General features: G+C 33.0%; 1 protein-coding gene across 1 annotated transcript; it reads right to left on the reverse strand.

Annotated features, from left to right (window-relative positions):
* Positions 1-2163: 2163 nt before the first annotated feature.
* Positions 2164-4993, reverse strand: LOC131051453 (UDP-glycosyltransferase 86A1). Its single transcript, XM_057985976.2, has 3 exons — positions 3943-4993; positions 2937-3376; positions 2164-2842 (listed from the first exon to the last, which is right to left on the reverse strand). Exons 1-3 carry the CDS (start codon positions 4442-4444, stop codon positions 2291-2293), a joined length of 1494 nt encoding a protein of 497 aa, XP_057841959.2. The 5' UTR covers positions 4445-4993; the 3' UTR covers positions 2164-2290.
* Between the last annotated feature and the right edge of the window lie 9047 nt (positions 4994-14040).

Here is a 14040-nt window from a genome sequence, read left to right on the forward strand (position 1 = left end):
TTTAGATGTGGGACCCTTTTTCCATCTTATCTAATTAAAAAAAGATAGGATTTAACCATACATAAGTCACAAAGTTTAATATTTGTGAGGATAACAATACATTTTGGTGATATAGAGTGGGTTGTTTAACAGGTTCACTAATGTCTCTCAAGTTGAATCTCTCAAAACAATTAGAATATCATCACTCTTCTTAATTGAATCCTACTTTAAGATAGAAAATATAAATTATGTTAGTAATATGAAAAATGAAGAACATGCATTATGATCATTGTCCCTAAGTTCATTCTTGAGGGAAACATCTAATACATGTTCAATTTTCTTGTAGTTAGTCATGAAAAATTACATGATTTTGTTAAAATAATTGCACTTGCAATAATAATTCACTTTCAATTGTGTCCATCTAAATATAATTGTATAATATATGTTATGTTCACATTGCTAACTTTTGCTATACTATCTTAATATAATTTGCTAGAAGGTTTATTCATAACATTCATATATTTTTGTATTGTTATCATACATGTTATATGTCATATTCAATATCTCGGTCAAGCTTTATGCATGCAATTTTTGTATTGAACTCAAATATTTTTTATAGTATTAAATTATATACCAACTAGTTGATATAAGGAATTGTAATAAAAGTAATAATATCCATCATGAAAATTATGAATAGAAGGTAACTAATTTTTTTTTTTTGAATTTTATAAAATATTCAAGTTCAACTATCTTTTTTATAGATAATTATGCAAAATGTGCAATGATTTAATAACAAAATATTTTTCTAACTATGTAGAACACTATTTTTTTAATTTCCTAAAGTGGAGAATTTAAAATCTTTGTAGATTCATATTTTTTAATGTCAAGAGTTAACACTTTTGGTTTTTGCAATGAAGCATACTACTATAGACAATGGAATAAATTTGATATACATAATTGTATAGACGAAAAAAATTAAAGTTAAAATTGATGCAGGGGCAGGATAGCGTAACATTATTAACAATGATATGTAAACAATTAATTTAATTCTACTTTATTGACCTCTCATTCTTATCCATATCTAGTATTTTGTTGACATATTACACAAAGTTCTATGGCAAACCATTTATTGACATCGTGGATGACCACTTAATGAATATGTCATACAAATATTATCTTTTAGTTGTTTGGTTATGGATTATAACACAGATTATTCATTCAATATTTTGGAATACAAAAACCAAAAAAGTTTTGGAGGATAAAGAAATGGATGAAACCTTCTCTCCCTTCTTTACTTTAGAGTGATTTTTTTTTGTATGTTTAAGATTTTGATATATGTAATATTGATTAGAACAAACACAATAAGTTCATATCAAGTATGTATATGCCATTGTCCTAGCTATGAACTTATGTGATGCAACTAGACAATGTATTTTCATATTGTTATATCACATTATTTGGTGGTTTTTGAAAATCTTCATAGATTTTTATGTATATTTTATTTATTGTGTATACAACATGTTCTAGTTATATGTAATTTAATTATGAAATATTCAAGAACATTCAAAAGTGTTGATACTACTATCATTGTGCATATCAAGATAAATACATAATACATATTTTATATCTTATTAGTGATATACATGATTTAAATATTATTATAAATTTTATGCAATTTCTTATGTTTAATACTTGTCATGGCACTCTAAGATATCTTTGAAAATAAATAGTAGATTAACATATCTTCAAAATTATTTTTTTCTTATAAATAACAATTAGTAATGATATCAAATGATTTATATATAAATATTTCAGACCATTTCAAAGAATTTAAACATGGAGTATTTGACCATATCTATGTCTATTCATTGTTTAATAGAACTTCAAAGTGTTGCTACTAGTAATTATTTTGATTAAAAGTACAACTAACATGTTTATAGACACTAGTATGCGGTGACGGTGATGTAATATGTCATCAGTGATACCTATCATTATAAATATGTTGAAATGTAAAATCAAAAGGATATTCCATTTAGGTAAAAGAATTATTTTAAAATTGCATCCAATTTAATGTCAAACACAACTTTTGATTAATAATATACAGAGAATTATTTACCAATTCGAATTTAATGATCAAAGACAATTTTTGACTAATAAAAAAGACAATTATTTACCACTTTTGAATAAAAATAAGACGTACTATTACTTTAACTATTGAAAAATATAATATTTAAATACAGACATAAAGAGAAACAACAAGATAAATAGAAAAGAGCACACCTTAAACTTATCATTCCACCTTGTCAACTTGTCAATTTAGGCCACTTTCAAGAGACAAATCCATTTTCTTTGTTGGCAATAACACCAAATAATCCACAAAATCTTTCGTATTCTTCCAAGATGATCCTCCTTCACCCACTGCTTTCATTATTGTCTCTCTCACTTCACTACTCCTCTTCCTCATCTCTTCATCTTTCAGCAAAGCTCTCACACACCTGGCAATCTCAGCTCCCTCAATTATAGCATCATCTCTACAACTATCTAACCTCAACCCAATTTTCCACTGGTTTACAACCAGCATTCTGTTGGTGCTCTGCTCCACTCCCTGTGGGAAAACCAACATTGGAACACCCAAACTTAGGCTCTCCACAGTTGAATTCCACCCCCCATGAGTGAAGAATCCTCCAACAGAAGGATGTGATAAAACAAGAATCTGTGGAGACCATGGAACCAAAAGTCCTCTATCTTTGGTTTTCTCCAAAAAACCCTCAGGAAGAATGTCATCATAGTTATAGTCTGTTGTTGATGTTGTTGTTTCTGCCTCTGAGCTCACCAAGTCTGGACGGTTTACCCATAGAAATGCCTGTTAAACAACTAGCCAAAATATTAGTAACAGTAAAGATAAGAAATATATTCTGTGAATATTGTCTCTGTTCTTTGTATAAGCTAGAGAATACCTGCTCGCTTTCCATCAGTCCTATAGCTATCTCGTGTACTTGAACTTTGGAGATTTGAGCTAAGCTTCCAAAGGAAACATACAAAACAGAACGTTCGGGCTTCGAATCCAGCCATGGTAAACAATTAGATTCTGCCCACAGGCTTAATGATCTGGGACTTACTATGGAGAAATCCTGTGGTTTACCTTCGCCTTCAAGGTAAATTGAGGGTATTAAGGGACCAATCGAGCCAAAAAGAGGAGATAATTCTTTTAGGGCATCGCTTGCTTGGCTTTCTAGTTCATAGACTGTGTTGCTAATAATCCAGGTAGCTTCTTTCAGTGCAGGGAGCTGTTGCACAACAAGCTGATGTATGATATTTGACGGATCTCCTGATTGAATATCTGATGGGAGATCTTCCGGCTGCATTGGAGGAAGGCCTGGAATGTAATCTATCATGCCTGTAAATGCAGTCATCCAATTAGTACAATTTAACCTGAAGATTCAAGATTGTTTCAGTAGAGATATTTTATATGCTGGGCGAGTATGAATTTTCTCTGCAGTAGATCCCTTAAGTTGTACTATTAGAGAACACTACAAACATGACAGCCTTATAACAACAACTAAAGCCATTAGAAAAATGAGAGGAGGATCCTTACATATTTATACACTGCCATCTACTTTGTATACCTAATAACTATGCAAAAGATCTTAATCATACCTAATAACTATAGGTCATATCAAAACTGTGTCATGGCTGGGTAGATATAAGGATTGTGCAGAAGAATCTTATGAGTTGTAAAAGAAATAAAAAATTTAAAAGACTATATATATACCCATCATGGGATTATACAGAACAGAAAGATTGTGAAGAATATATGACAGAGATTGTCAGGAATAAACAATAGAATTGGAATGCAAAAATTATCATGTCAAACATTGTCTTATTCTTTATTATTATATTTTCAAGCAAAGAAATAATTGGCATCTACTACTACAGAGTTTGTATAGAACAGAAAAAGTGCACCTTGCTTCTTGGGTGGAAAGTCTCCATTGTCAATAATCATTGACAAATATCTATAGATGACATGAACGCTCACTGCCTGTGACCAGAAGGGCACAAATGGAAGCCCAAACTTCTTAGCAACATCAAAAGTCCATGGAAGAAATGAGCTGCCAATAACACACGAAACTGGAGGTTCACAGCTCTGTGTTAGGAGTTTTTGAAGAAGATCTTCTGTAGAAGCTCTCATGGTGGTCATAAGCGCATCGAAGGCTCCCTTTGAAAAGGATGTTCGCTTGAAATCAAATGGCAAACCATCTGAAACTTTTACAAAACGAATGTTAAAAGATGGGTCCTCTAACATTCCATGGCGAGCGTTCCTAGCTTTCATCATTCTGGAGTGGTTGAAGTCTGTATTGACGAAGGTTATAATAATGCCTTGAGAAGCTAGCTTCTCTGAGAGTCTTATCAGAGGATTTATGTGTCCCTGAACTGGATATGGGATTACTACAACATGGGGAGCCATAACTAGCTCTTTGAATGACTGTCCTAAGAATTTCTTTTGAGAAGTGGATGAAGGTAGCAAACTAAACAATGATATTGTAGAGAAATATAGACAATCAGTATTACAGATTGGATAGGAGCCTGAGAAGTGGATGAAGGTAGCAAGCTAAACAATGATATTATATCTAATGCAGATTGAACAGAAGCCTGAGACTCATTAAATAGCGTGCTATTGTTTATAGGTAATATGTATGGGATGTCAATTTAAAATGATCAGTTTTTTTTCACTCTTCGTAATTATTTAGAAGCAAACAATAGTTATAAGCACTCAAATTGTATATAATGACAATCAAAAATATATAAAAAACCTGATATACCATTTAGATAAAATGATAATTTTTTACCCACTATTCAGAAAGAAACAATAGCTATAACTCTCAAATAGCATACAACCACAACCATAAAAACCCTCAAAATCTAATATACCAATTAGAAAGTTAAGTATAACTACTACTCATTTTTAAGCCAGAAAAAAACCTAAGTTTCTAATGGCTTGATATACTGAAATTGTAGAATCACAATCTCCACACGTATAAATTCCCAGGAGTTATATAGGCAGAAAATAAGCCAAAACTGAATGCAAATGTAAGCACTTATGTCAGCACACAATTATTACGAGCCATACATAGAGAAGGCAAAGCAAAACAAAATACTGATAAATTGTATAAAAGCCAAGGAATCTTCACGTGGCTGTCAATATGCAATTTGATCTTAGCCAAAGAAGTTTTTTGGCATTCATTGATTCCTTTCAGTAACATACTTTATTTGAATGGATGCTCAGAGATGTCAGATGGTACTTAAGTTTTGTTTGGATTTTAGATTTATGTCAAATCAATGCTTTACATTCTATGGGGAGAATGGTAGCTGTGCATCTTTTCACTATTAAAAGCATATGAATGAGTCCAAACTTAGACACTGCAGCTGCAAACTCATTTTATACAAGGGGAAAAGGAGGTACATTGGATATGTACAAAGTGACTTTTATCTCTCTGGATAGTCACAATTATTTTTTTAATTTTTTAAAGATTGTAATGTACAATCAATTTAGGAGATTTATTATTAGTTTTTGTCATACGCATTCATTGCAGTACAAATCATTTTATAGAATTAAAAAATTTGAACAATTCTATAGTTTATAATTACAAAAATCATTGCAAAAATTAAATTATTATTTTTTTTAAATTTTGTCTATTTAATTAATAACTTGAATGACATATAAGATATTTTACATTATAATAAAAGTAAATTGTTGACTTTAACATTATATTGTCTTCTTGAATGACATATGTGATGCCATTCATATCTATCCATTTAAAAAAGTTTGTATTGAACAAAAAAAGAGAAAATACAATAAAAATAATAAAATACCTACCTACTTTATGTATTGTCTATGCAACAAATATCATTTTTTTTTTAACAATTGATCATATTTATTGTTTTGATAGTTTTATAATTTTTTGTTATCTTTTTTTATGTATCTATTATTATTTATATAATATACAATACATTATTACTATATAAAAATAAATAGATACAAATATTTTAAATCTATGTATAATTACTCTAATTGATAACATTTTTTTACTAATTATACTTAATTTACTTTAATAATTATTTTTACCTCAAAAATGTTTCATGTATGGAATCAACGAGCTATTTATTGAAATACATGGTTGTCAATTGTAAAGAAGGGTATGAGATGCTACAAATAATCTTAACCATATGTATTTTTTAATTTTAACTAATAAGTTATGTGACTAATATAGAGCATCGAAAAAGAGCAATTAGCTAGATGACTAATGATGTACATGAATTCTCCATGTTTCCACTAACCTAACTACAATAATAAACTACTCTACCTAACAATAACTATTATAATACTTGTAGATAGGAACTTGATGCAAATGTGTCTCCTTTTAATAATTATAAATAGAATTTACTTATCTAAGATATTGTGTTAGTTTAGGATAAATCAATTTGAGATAAAGTGAAAGATATATTTTGTTGATCTGTAATAGTTAAATATTAGTATTTTTGTTTTACATACATGGACATACATTCTTAACAATAAATATACTCAAATCTTTGGATAATATATTAATTATATTAAAAGTGTTTTCTACTTCTTGAACACTAATGTAGCCCTTTAAAATAAAGTTGTTTTGAATTTTGGACTATCAACAAAGTAATCTCTCGATAAGCTATCTTGGTTTAAACCTATGAAGAAGTTGGCAAACAACTATCAAATTGGAATTGTGGAGAGGATCCAAAAGAAATTTTGAGGATGGAGAGAAAAAAAATTTAGTCATGTAGGTAAGTATCATTTCCTTTCACTGCAAAACATCCATGTATATTATTTATCTATTTTTTTGGTGGAAAGAATTGAGAAAATCTAGAAAAAGTTCCCATGAATTGGCACTCAAGAAAAAAAAAAAGAGGATTTCTTTAGTGAATTAGGAAACTATTTGTAAGACTATGAAGTATGGAGGGTTAGGTGTAAGGAAGTTGTGACCCTTTAATAAAGCAGTTCTTTTTCAAATTGGTTGGAATCTCTTTTTGAATGAGAAAGACTAGTCTATTATTACTAAAGTGGTACAAAAATGGTATTCACTAGTCTAAACATGCAACCTAGGAATAAAACTCAATCCCAACAACTTTCATTGGAGAACAACTAGTTAGGCCCCACTTCAGTCCCTTGGAAGAGCTGGACACAAGGATTAATTATTCTATTTTGGCCTAGTTGATGTGATAAGATTTGATAAAGACAAGAAATTATGCAAAAAGTAGGAAATTTTACAAGAAATGACATGAACGGGAAGATATAGAACTGTAAATCAGAAAAATCTTGACATAATGATCATCTCTTAAACTCTAACATAGATCATGTGATATTATCTTGACCTACCTTGATATATATACACTAATGGTGGCCATCTTGTATATTCCTTTCTTATTTTTTTCCTCACTTTATTTTATTTTTCTTATTTTTTATGAAAATAGGGCAGACAACTAAGAGGGGGGGTGAATCAATTGTCACCAAATTTTACAGGAACTCACGAGCTGACAATTAACAGTGAAATCATAAATCAACAACACAACATGAACACACATAACACCAATATTTTTTACGTGGAAAACCCGGTTAAGGGAAAAAACACAGTGAGAACCTACCCACAATATGATGATACCCTGTTAGAAGTATATGAAATATTACAATGGGGAATGCACATGCATTTAGGCACACTACCTAGAGCTCACTGCTCAAAAACAGCAAAGGACAACAGCCCTAGGAAGGCTTGTTGCAAGGCATATGCCCTTGGTCTCCTTGTGTTGTGTAGCACAACGCTTGGGTTTGTGACATGGACTAACCACCTCCTGTGGATTCTATATTTCTAGTGGTTGTATCGGGCATTAACAGGTCGATCTTTGGGTGCAACGACAACTACACTTGTAACAAGTAGTGTCAAAGCTTGGTCACAAGTTCAAACCCCTCGCTTGCGCTGGGGGGGTTGTTGCAAGGTGCGTGCCCTTGGTCTCCTTGTGTTGTGAAGCACAATGCTCAATTTTGTGACACGGCTTAACTGCCTCCTATGGATTCTATAAGTCTAGTGGTTGTATCGGGCATTAACAGGTCGATCTTTTGGTGCAACAACAACCACACTTGTAACAAGGCTCACTACTTTACAAACAGATTCAGATCACTTCTAAAAAATCATGAACTGAGAAATAGCATCATCTATGTCTGGTTACAGTTCCAGTTAAGCACATAACATCTCTCACACTTCTCCACACTTCTGCTCTACTTCCAAATGATTAATACATTATTCGCACACTACACACATCCGTAGCATGCCCAATTACATTAATTTATGCATGACATCAACCTTGGACCAATATCAACAAGGTTGGATCAATACATATCACCTAATTACAAAAATATAACCACACACGCTACAATATCGCATGTGGACCAAAACAATGTCGGCTAAGACATAGCATGGACCTAAATCACCACCTCGAATATGAAACACCTCCAAGAATTATGCATTAAACATCTGCAACATGCTACAATTACCATGTCAACCAAGAACATGAAAAACATCAATAACACTCTCGTCGATCAATACAAACCACCAACGGGAATAGGACTTGATCTATAAATATCCACAAACATCCTAAATTATCGCAGCAACATCTGCACCAATTCAAATTACTAGAATCATTGCTATCACCATACCAAACTTCAAGAACATTAAGTGAACTGACTCTCAACTTGAAAAATCACTTGCGGAGCTCCAAACCACAAATCACTTGAATTGAAGACACACATCAACATCTCAAACATAATCCCAAATCCACAAACTGAGCTATTACAATGCGGAGCAATGTAGATCAAAATACTAAATACTGGCAACACTAAACAACTAGTCACAACACCAATACTCATCTCACTCAAATATTCATGCGAACCCCTGACATTCAAGTTGAAACAACTAGAGATATCACTCTACAAACCCTTTAATCTGCAAATGTTGATCATCAATATACAACATAAACCAACTAACTAAACTTCACTGCAACATTATACCAAGCAGAGAAAATATGTTGATAGCAATGACAACACATCTCTCCAACGCATCCAACAATCTCCCCTTTTGTCATTGATGGTAACATAAGATGTGAAAAAAAATCAATTTCAAAGAAATCAACAACTCTCTTAGACAACTCTTTTCCTCTACACAAATAATCACTGACATTGCCATGACCCAGAGGATCCTCAAAGAGAACTATCTGGATCGTGCAGCAAGAGTAACACAACGGAAGCAACAACACAAAATGTACAAAATGCAAAATCAGACATCTGCAACATCATAGATTTTTCATAAACTAGTAGGCAACATATGGTTTACATCCATTAGGACCTCCAAGAGGTATCCTAATTACAAATTACCAATTGAAATCATCATATCTCTTCGCTATCTTCCAAATGATCAAATACAAATATATATATATATAACACATATGGGTCGGCCACAAAAGATTACATTCTCCAAGACAGGAAAATGAAACGTGTAAAATAGGTCAGACCCAAAACATGAAGATCTCCTCTGCCAAAGACAAGAATGAAATGCAGACCACAGAGGAAGGTCGGCCAAAGGCTCAAGAACATCGAATGGAGTGCCAATTAGATCCGTAAGCCAAGAAATCACTCCGCAAGAGAAGAAATCTCCAACTAGCCATTAAGCTCAAAATCGCTTTGGGAACCAAGAAACAACCAATATGGAAGGGCTACCTTGTCAGAAAAGAGTCCAAATGAACTAGAAATTTGGAATAAGGAACAAGAACACATCTGGAAGCCATGAATCTGATCCACAACGAAAAATAAATAGCTATCAGAGAATACCAAAAGAAACATAGAAGCTGCAACATAGAACTGAATAGCAACAAAATTAAATAAAATATTTTTGGTTGATGCAAGATTGCTCATCCACCGAGAATGCTCCTACATCAATCACTCCCCCTGAAATAACTATATGGTTTTTCACATGAATCTCTCCCCCTTTGATGTCAATGACAAAAACATATATTTACAAACACATTACCTCACAAATCTGAACATCTGACTACTCCCCCTCAGTAGCAACCACCTCATCAATCTAGATCACAAGATATGACTATGAAATGCACCGGACTAATGCATACTAATCCACCTTAGTTCTAATCAAAAGGGGCAATCACCCCTAACTTCTCTCTAAGAAAATCAAAAGTATCCCTAGGAAAAGGCTTCGTGAAGGTATCTGCAATTTGTTCCTTTGTGGTTTCATATTCCAACCTAATTTCTTTCTCATTAACCTTCTCTCTTAAAAAATGAAACTTGATAGATATATACTTAGTCTTTGAATGCAACATCAGATTCTTATAAATGTTAATAGCACTTGAATTATCACAGTAAATAGCAATAGGCTCCTCATACATAACTCCAATATCTTTCAACATTTGCTTCATCCAAACCACTTGAGTACAATTGTTAGCAGCAACAATATATTCTGCCTCTACAGTAGATAAGGAAATAGAAATCCACTTCTTACTCAACCATGAAACCAATCTCTTACGTAAGAAAAATGTACCACCACTAGTACTCTTTCGGTCATCAACATCTCCTACCCAATCAGCATCAGTAAAGGCACTCAAAGTAAAATCATTTTCCTTAGGATACCATAAACCAAAATCAATAGTTCCTTTCAAATATCTAAAGATTCTTTTAACCACAACAACATGAGATTCCTTAGGATCAGCTTGAAATCTAGAAAGAAGATAAATAGTATTCATGATATCTGATTTAGTCTGAATTAAATATAACAATCCACCAATCATAGATTTGTATCTGGTCTAATTTTATTTAGGGGAATCATCATCCTTAGTCATCTTACATTCGATCACCATAGGAGTACCAACTGGCTTTGAGTCTTCTAATCCAAATTTCTTCAACAATTCCTTCACATACTTCGACTGAGATATGAAGATACCTTTATCTGACTATGTAATTTTCAATCCTATAAAGAATTTCATTTCACCAATCATAGACATCTCGAATTCATTTTGCATCTCATCAGCAAACTTCTTGCACAAACTATCATTACCTCCAAAAATAATGTCATCAACAAAAATTCAACATTCAAAATGTTATCATTATCAATCTTGAAATATAGATTATTGTCAGCAGTACCTTTATTGAATCCAAGCTTAAACAGATACTTATCCAATCTAGCATACCAAGCTTTAGGGGCATTCTTGAATCCATGCAGTGCTTTCTTCAACTGGAAAACCACATCTTTTTCATCTGTCAACTAAAATCCATTTGGTTTCTCAATATACAATTCCTCTTCCAACTTGCCATTAAGAATTTTTGACTTTACATCCATCTGATAGACCTCGAAATCCCTATAAGTAGCATAAGCAAGAAAAAATCTCATAGCTTCAATTCTTGCCACCGAAGAAAAAGTCCTCAAAATCAATTCCTTCCATCTGTGAATAACCTCTACAAACAAGTATTGCTTTATTCTTAACAACTTCACCTTCCTCATTCAGTTTATTTCGGAAAACCCATTTAGTTCTAATTACATTCTTGTCCTTAGGTCTGGCAACCAGAATCCATGTATTGCTCTTCTCAGTCTAATTCAATTTTTATTCCATCGCTTTAATGCAATGTTCATCTTTACATGCTTCACTCACATCCTTAGGTTCAATCTTAGAAATCAAACAATATTCAACTTGATCTTCTGCAATTCTTCTCCTAGTCTGAATACCTTTATTTTTATCTCCTATAATAAGATTTTCTAAATGATTTAATCTCACATACCTTGGAGTCTTAGGATTTTCTTGAACTTCAAACTCTTGTGTTCTTCCTTCTGCACTTGCACTACTTCCTTCACCTTGAGTCATTGGATTCACCGGAGCAATCTGAACTTGATTCTAATTTTGAACTTGCTTTCCTTTGTTAGAGCTATCATTCTGATCATCTAAATCATATATGGAGCATCTAGGCTGTCTTTTTGTACCTTCATCAACTTTGACATTAGCACTCTCAACTATCTTCCTCAATCTCTTATTATAGCACTGGTAGGCCTTGTTTTTAGAAGAATAACCAAGAAAAATTCCTTTATCACATCTAGCATCATACTTTCCTAAATCTTCATCCCTTTTGATATAGAATTTTCTTCCAAAAATTCTAAAATATCTAATAGTAGGAGTATGACCAAACCCTAATTCATAAGGAGTCTTACCGGTATCACATTTGATATGCACCTAGTTAAGAGTATAAACAACAGTACTTGCAACTTCTCTCCAAGAGATATGTGGAACATTTTCTTCAATCATCATTATCCTAGCATCTTCGTGAATGGTTATGTTCTTCCTTTCCACTACTCCATTTTGCTGAGGGGTTCTTGAAGCATATAATTATCTCTTTATCCCATGCTCTTCATAGAATGAAATGAACTCACATGATATGAATTCACCAACTCTGTCAGATCTCAAACACTTCAACTTCAATCCTCTCTCTATCTCAACCATAGCTTTGAAAATCTTGAATTTCTCTAGCACTTCAAATGTTTCCCTTAAGAAAGTAACCCACATCATCCCTGAATAATCATTAATCAGCAACATGAAATATTTATCTCCTTGCAAACTTCTGACTCTAGAGGGACTACATGGATCAGTGTGCACAAGATCTAGTAATCCATTAGAAAAATGGTTCTACTTTTGAAAGAAACTCTTGTTTGTTTCCCCAAGTGAGATTCTTTGCATATAGAGTTAGTAGGATTCATCAATTTAGGAAGATCTCTTACTGCTTGGGTGGAACTTATCTTAATCATGCTATCAAAATTTACATGACACATCCGTCTATGCCATAACCAACTTTCATCAATCTGAGCAATTAAACAACTTTTTCCAGCAACATTCAAGTGAAAGATATTACCTTTTGTCTTTATACCTAATGCAATCTCTTTTTGAAGCTACTCAAGATTCTAAACTTCTCAAATTCTTGAATTGAAGGTCATATCCCTTGTCAACCATCTGTCCAACCTCTAAGAAACTCAAAAGTAGCCTTCGGTAAGGGTTTAGTAAAGATATCAGCCAACTGATCTTTACTCTTTGATAACTCAATGATGAATGGTGAGTACCAAACCGGTACTAAGAGGGGGGGGTGAATCAGTACATGCACAAACAAAAAACTTCTCCTGAACCGATTTGATTGCAAACTGTAAACTACTAGCAATCTCCAACACCGGTCCAAACCAGACTACTACCGGTTAAATACAGTGCAATTGTGAAAGACATGAGCTGGTCAATCTTCTTAGCTTTCCACACAACCTACTCCCTCATTTCCACTTTGTCCTTATGCATATACAGATAATCTATCATCAGAAATATAATAACTTGCTAGATCAACATGATTCACCACTTGACAGAGAACAAGAAAGCATCACATGAAAAAGACGTCACATATGACACACATATTTTTCACATGGAAACCCAACTGGGAAAAACCAAAGTGGGGATGAATACCGACAAGCTATTTTTGAACTCTTTACAAGTCCACTCTGTTAGGAACCTAGTCCAGTTAAAGACTATTACAATAGGTTCTGTTAGGAACCGATCCTGTTAGGGATCATCTGGTTAAGGGATGGCTAGAATACCCAGTTAAGGGTTAAACCTTGTTAGAGGTTACCTTGTCAGAGGATTTTATGAACTCAATGGCTTTGAGTCACCCTGTTAAAGGATTTACAGCAAGTTGGTTAGAGCTACCCGGTTAAGGGATTTTCCAACTGTTGAAGTAGTTAAAGATCAACAGGTATTATGATGATCTAGTAATAGCACTCAATGCCAATGCAAATCCGTTTTAGTTCCTTCCTTCTGTACACACACTAGGCAGGTTATCTAGTCTGGCAAGAATTGCATATCTCTGCACCTAGATACATACACAACATTTGCCAACAACTTTAATATGAAACACAACATCGACCTTATAGAACATAGATAGGTCAGCAACATAAA

Source organism: Cryptomeria japonica, chromosome 5, assembly GCF_030272615.1.
Source record: "Cryptomeria japonica chromosome 5, Sugi_1.0, whole genome shotgun sequence".
NCBI classification, from domain to species: Eukaryota; Viridiplantae; Streptophyta; class Pinopsida; order Cupressales; family Cupressaceae; genus Cryptomeria; species Cryptomeria japonica.

Bases quoted from the DNA above. Each gene is read 5' to 3' on its own strand.
- LOC131051453 (XM_057985976.2), bottom strand. From the start codon at position 4,444: ATGGCTCCCCATGTTGTAGTAATCCCATATCCAGTTCAGGGACACATA. The intron at 3,377-3,942 runs GTGCACTTTTTC...CTGCATTTACAG, and splicing joins CTTTCCACCCAAGAAGCAAG to GCATGATAGATTACATTCCA. The intron at 2,843-2,936 runs GTATTCTCTAGC...GTTGTTTAACAG, and splicing joins GACTGATGGAAAGCGAGCAG to GCATTTCTATGGGTAAACCG.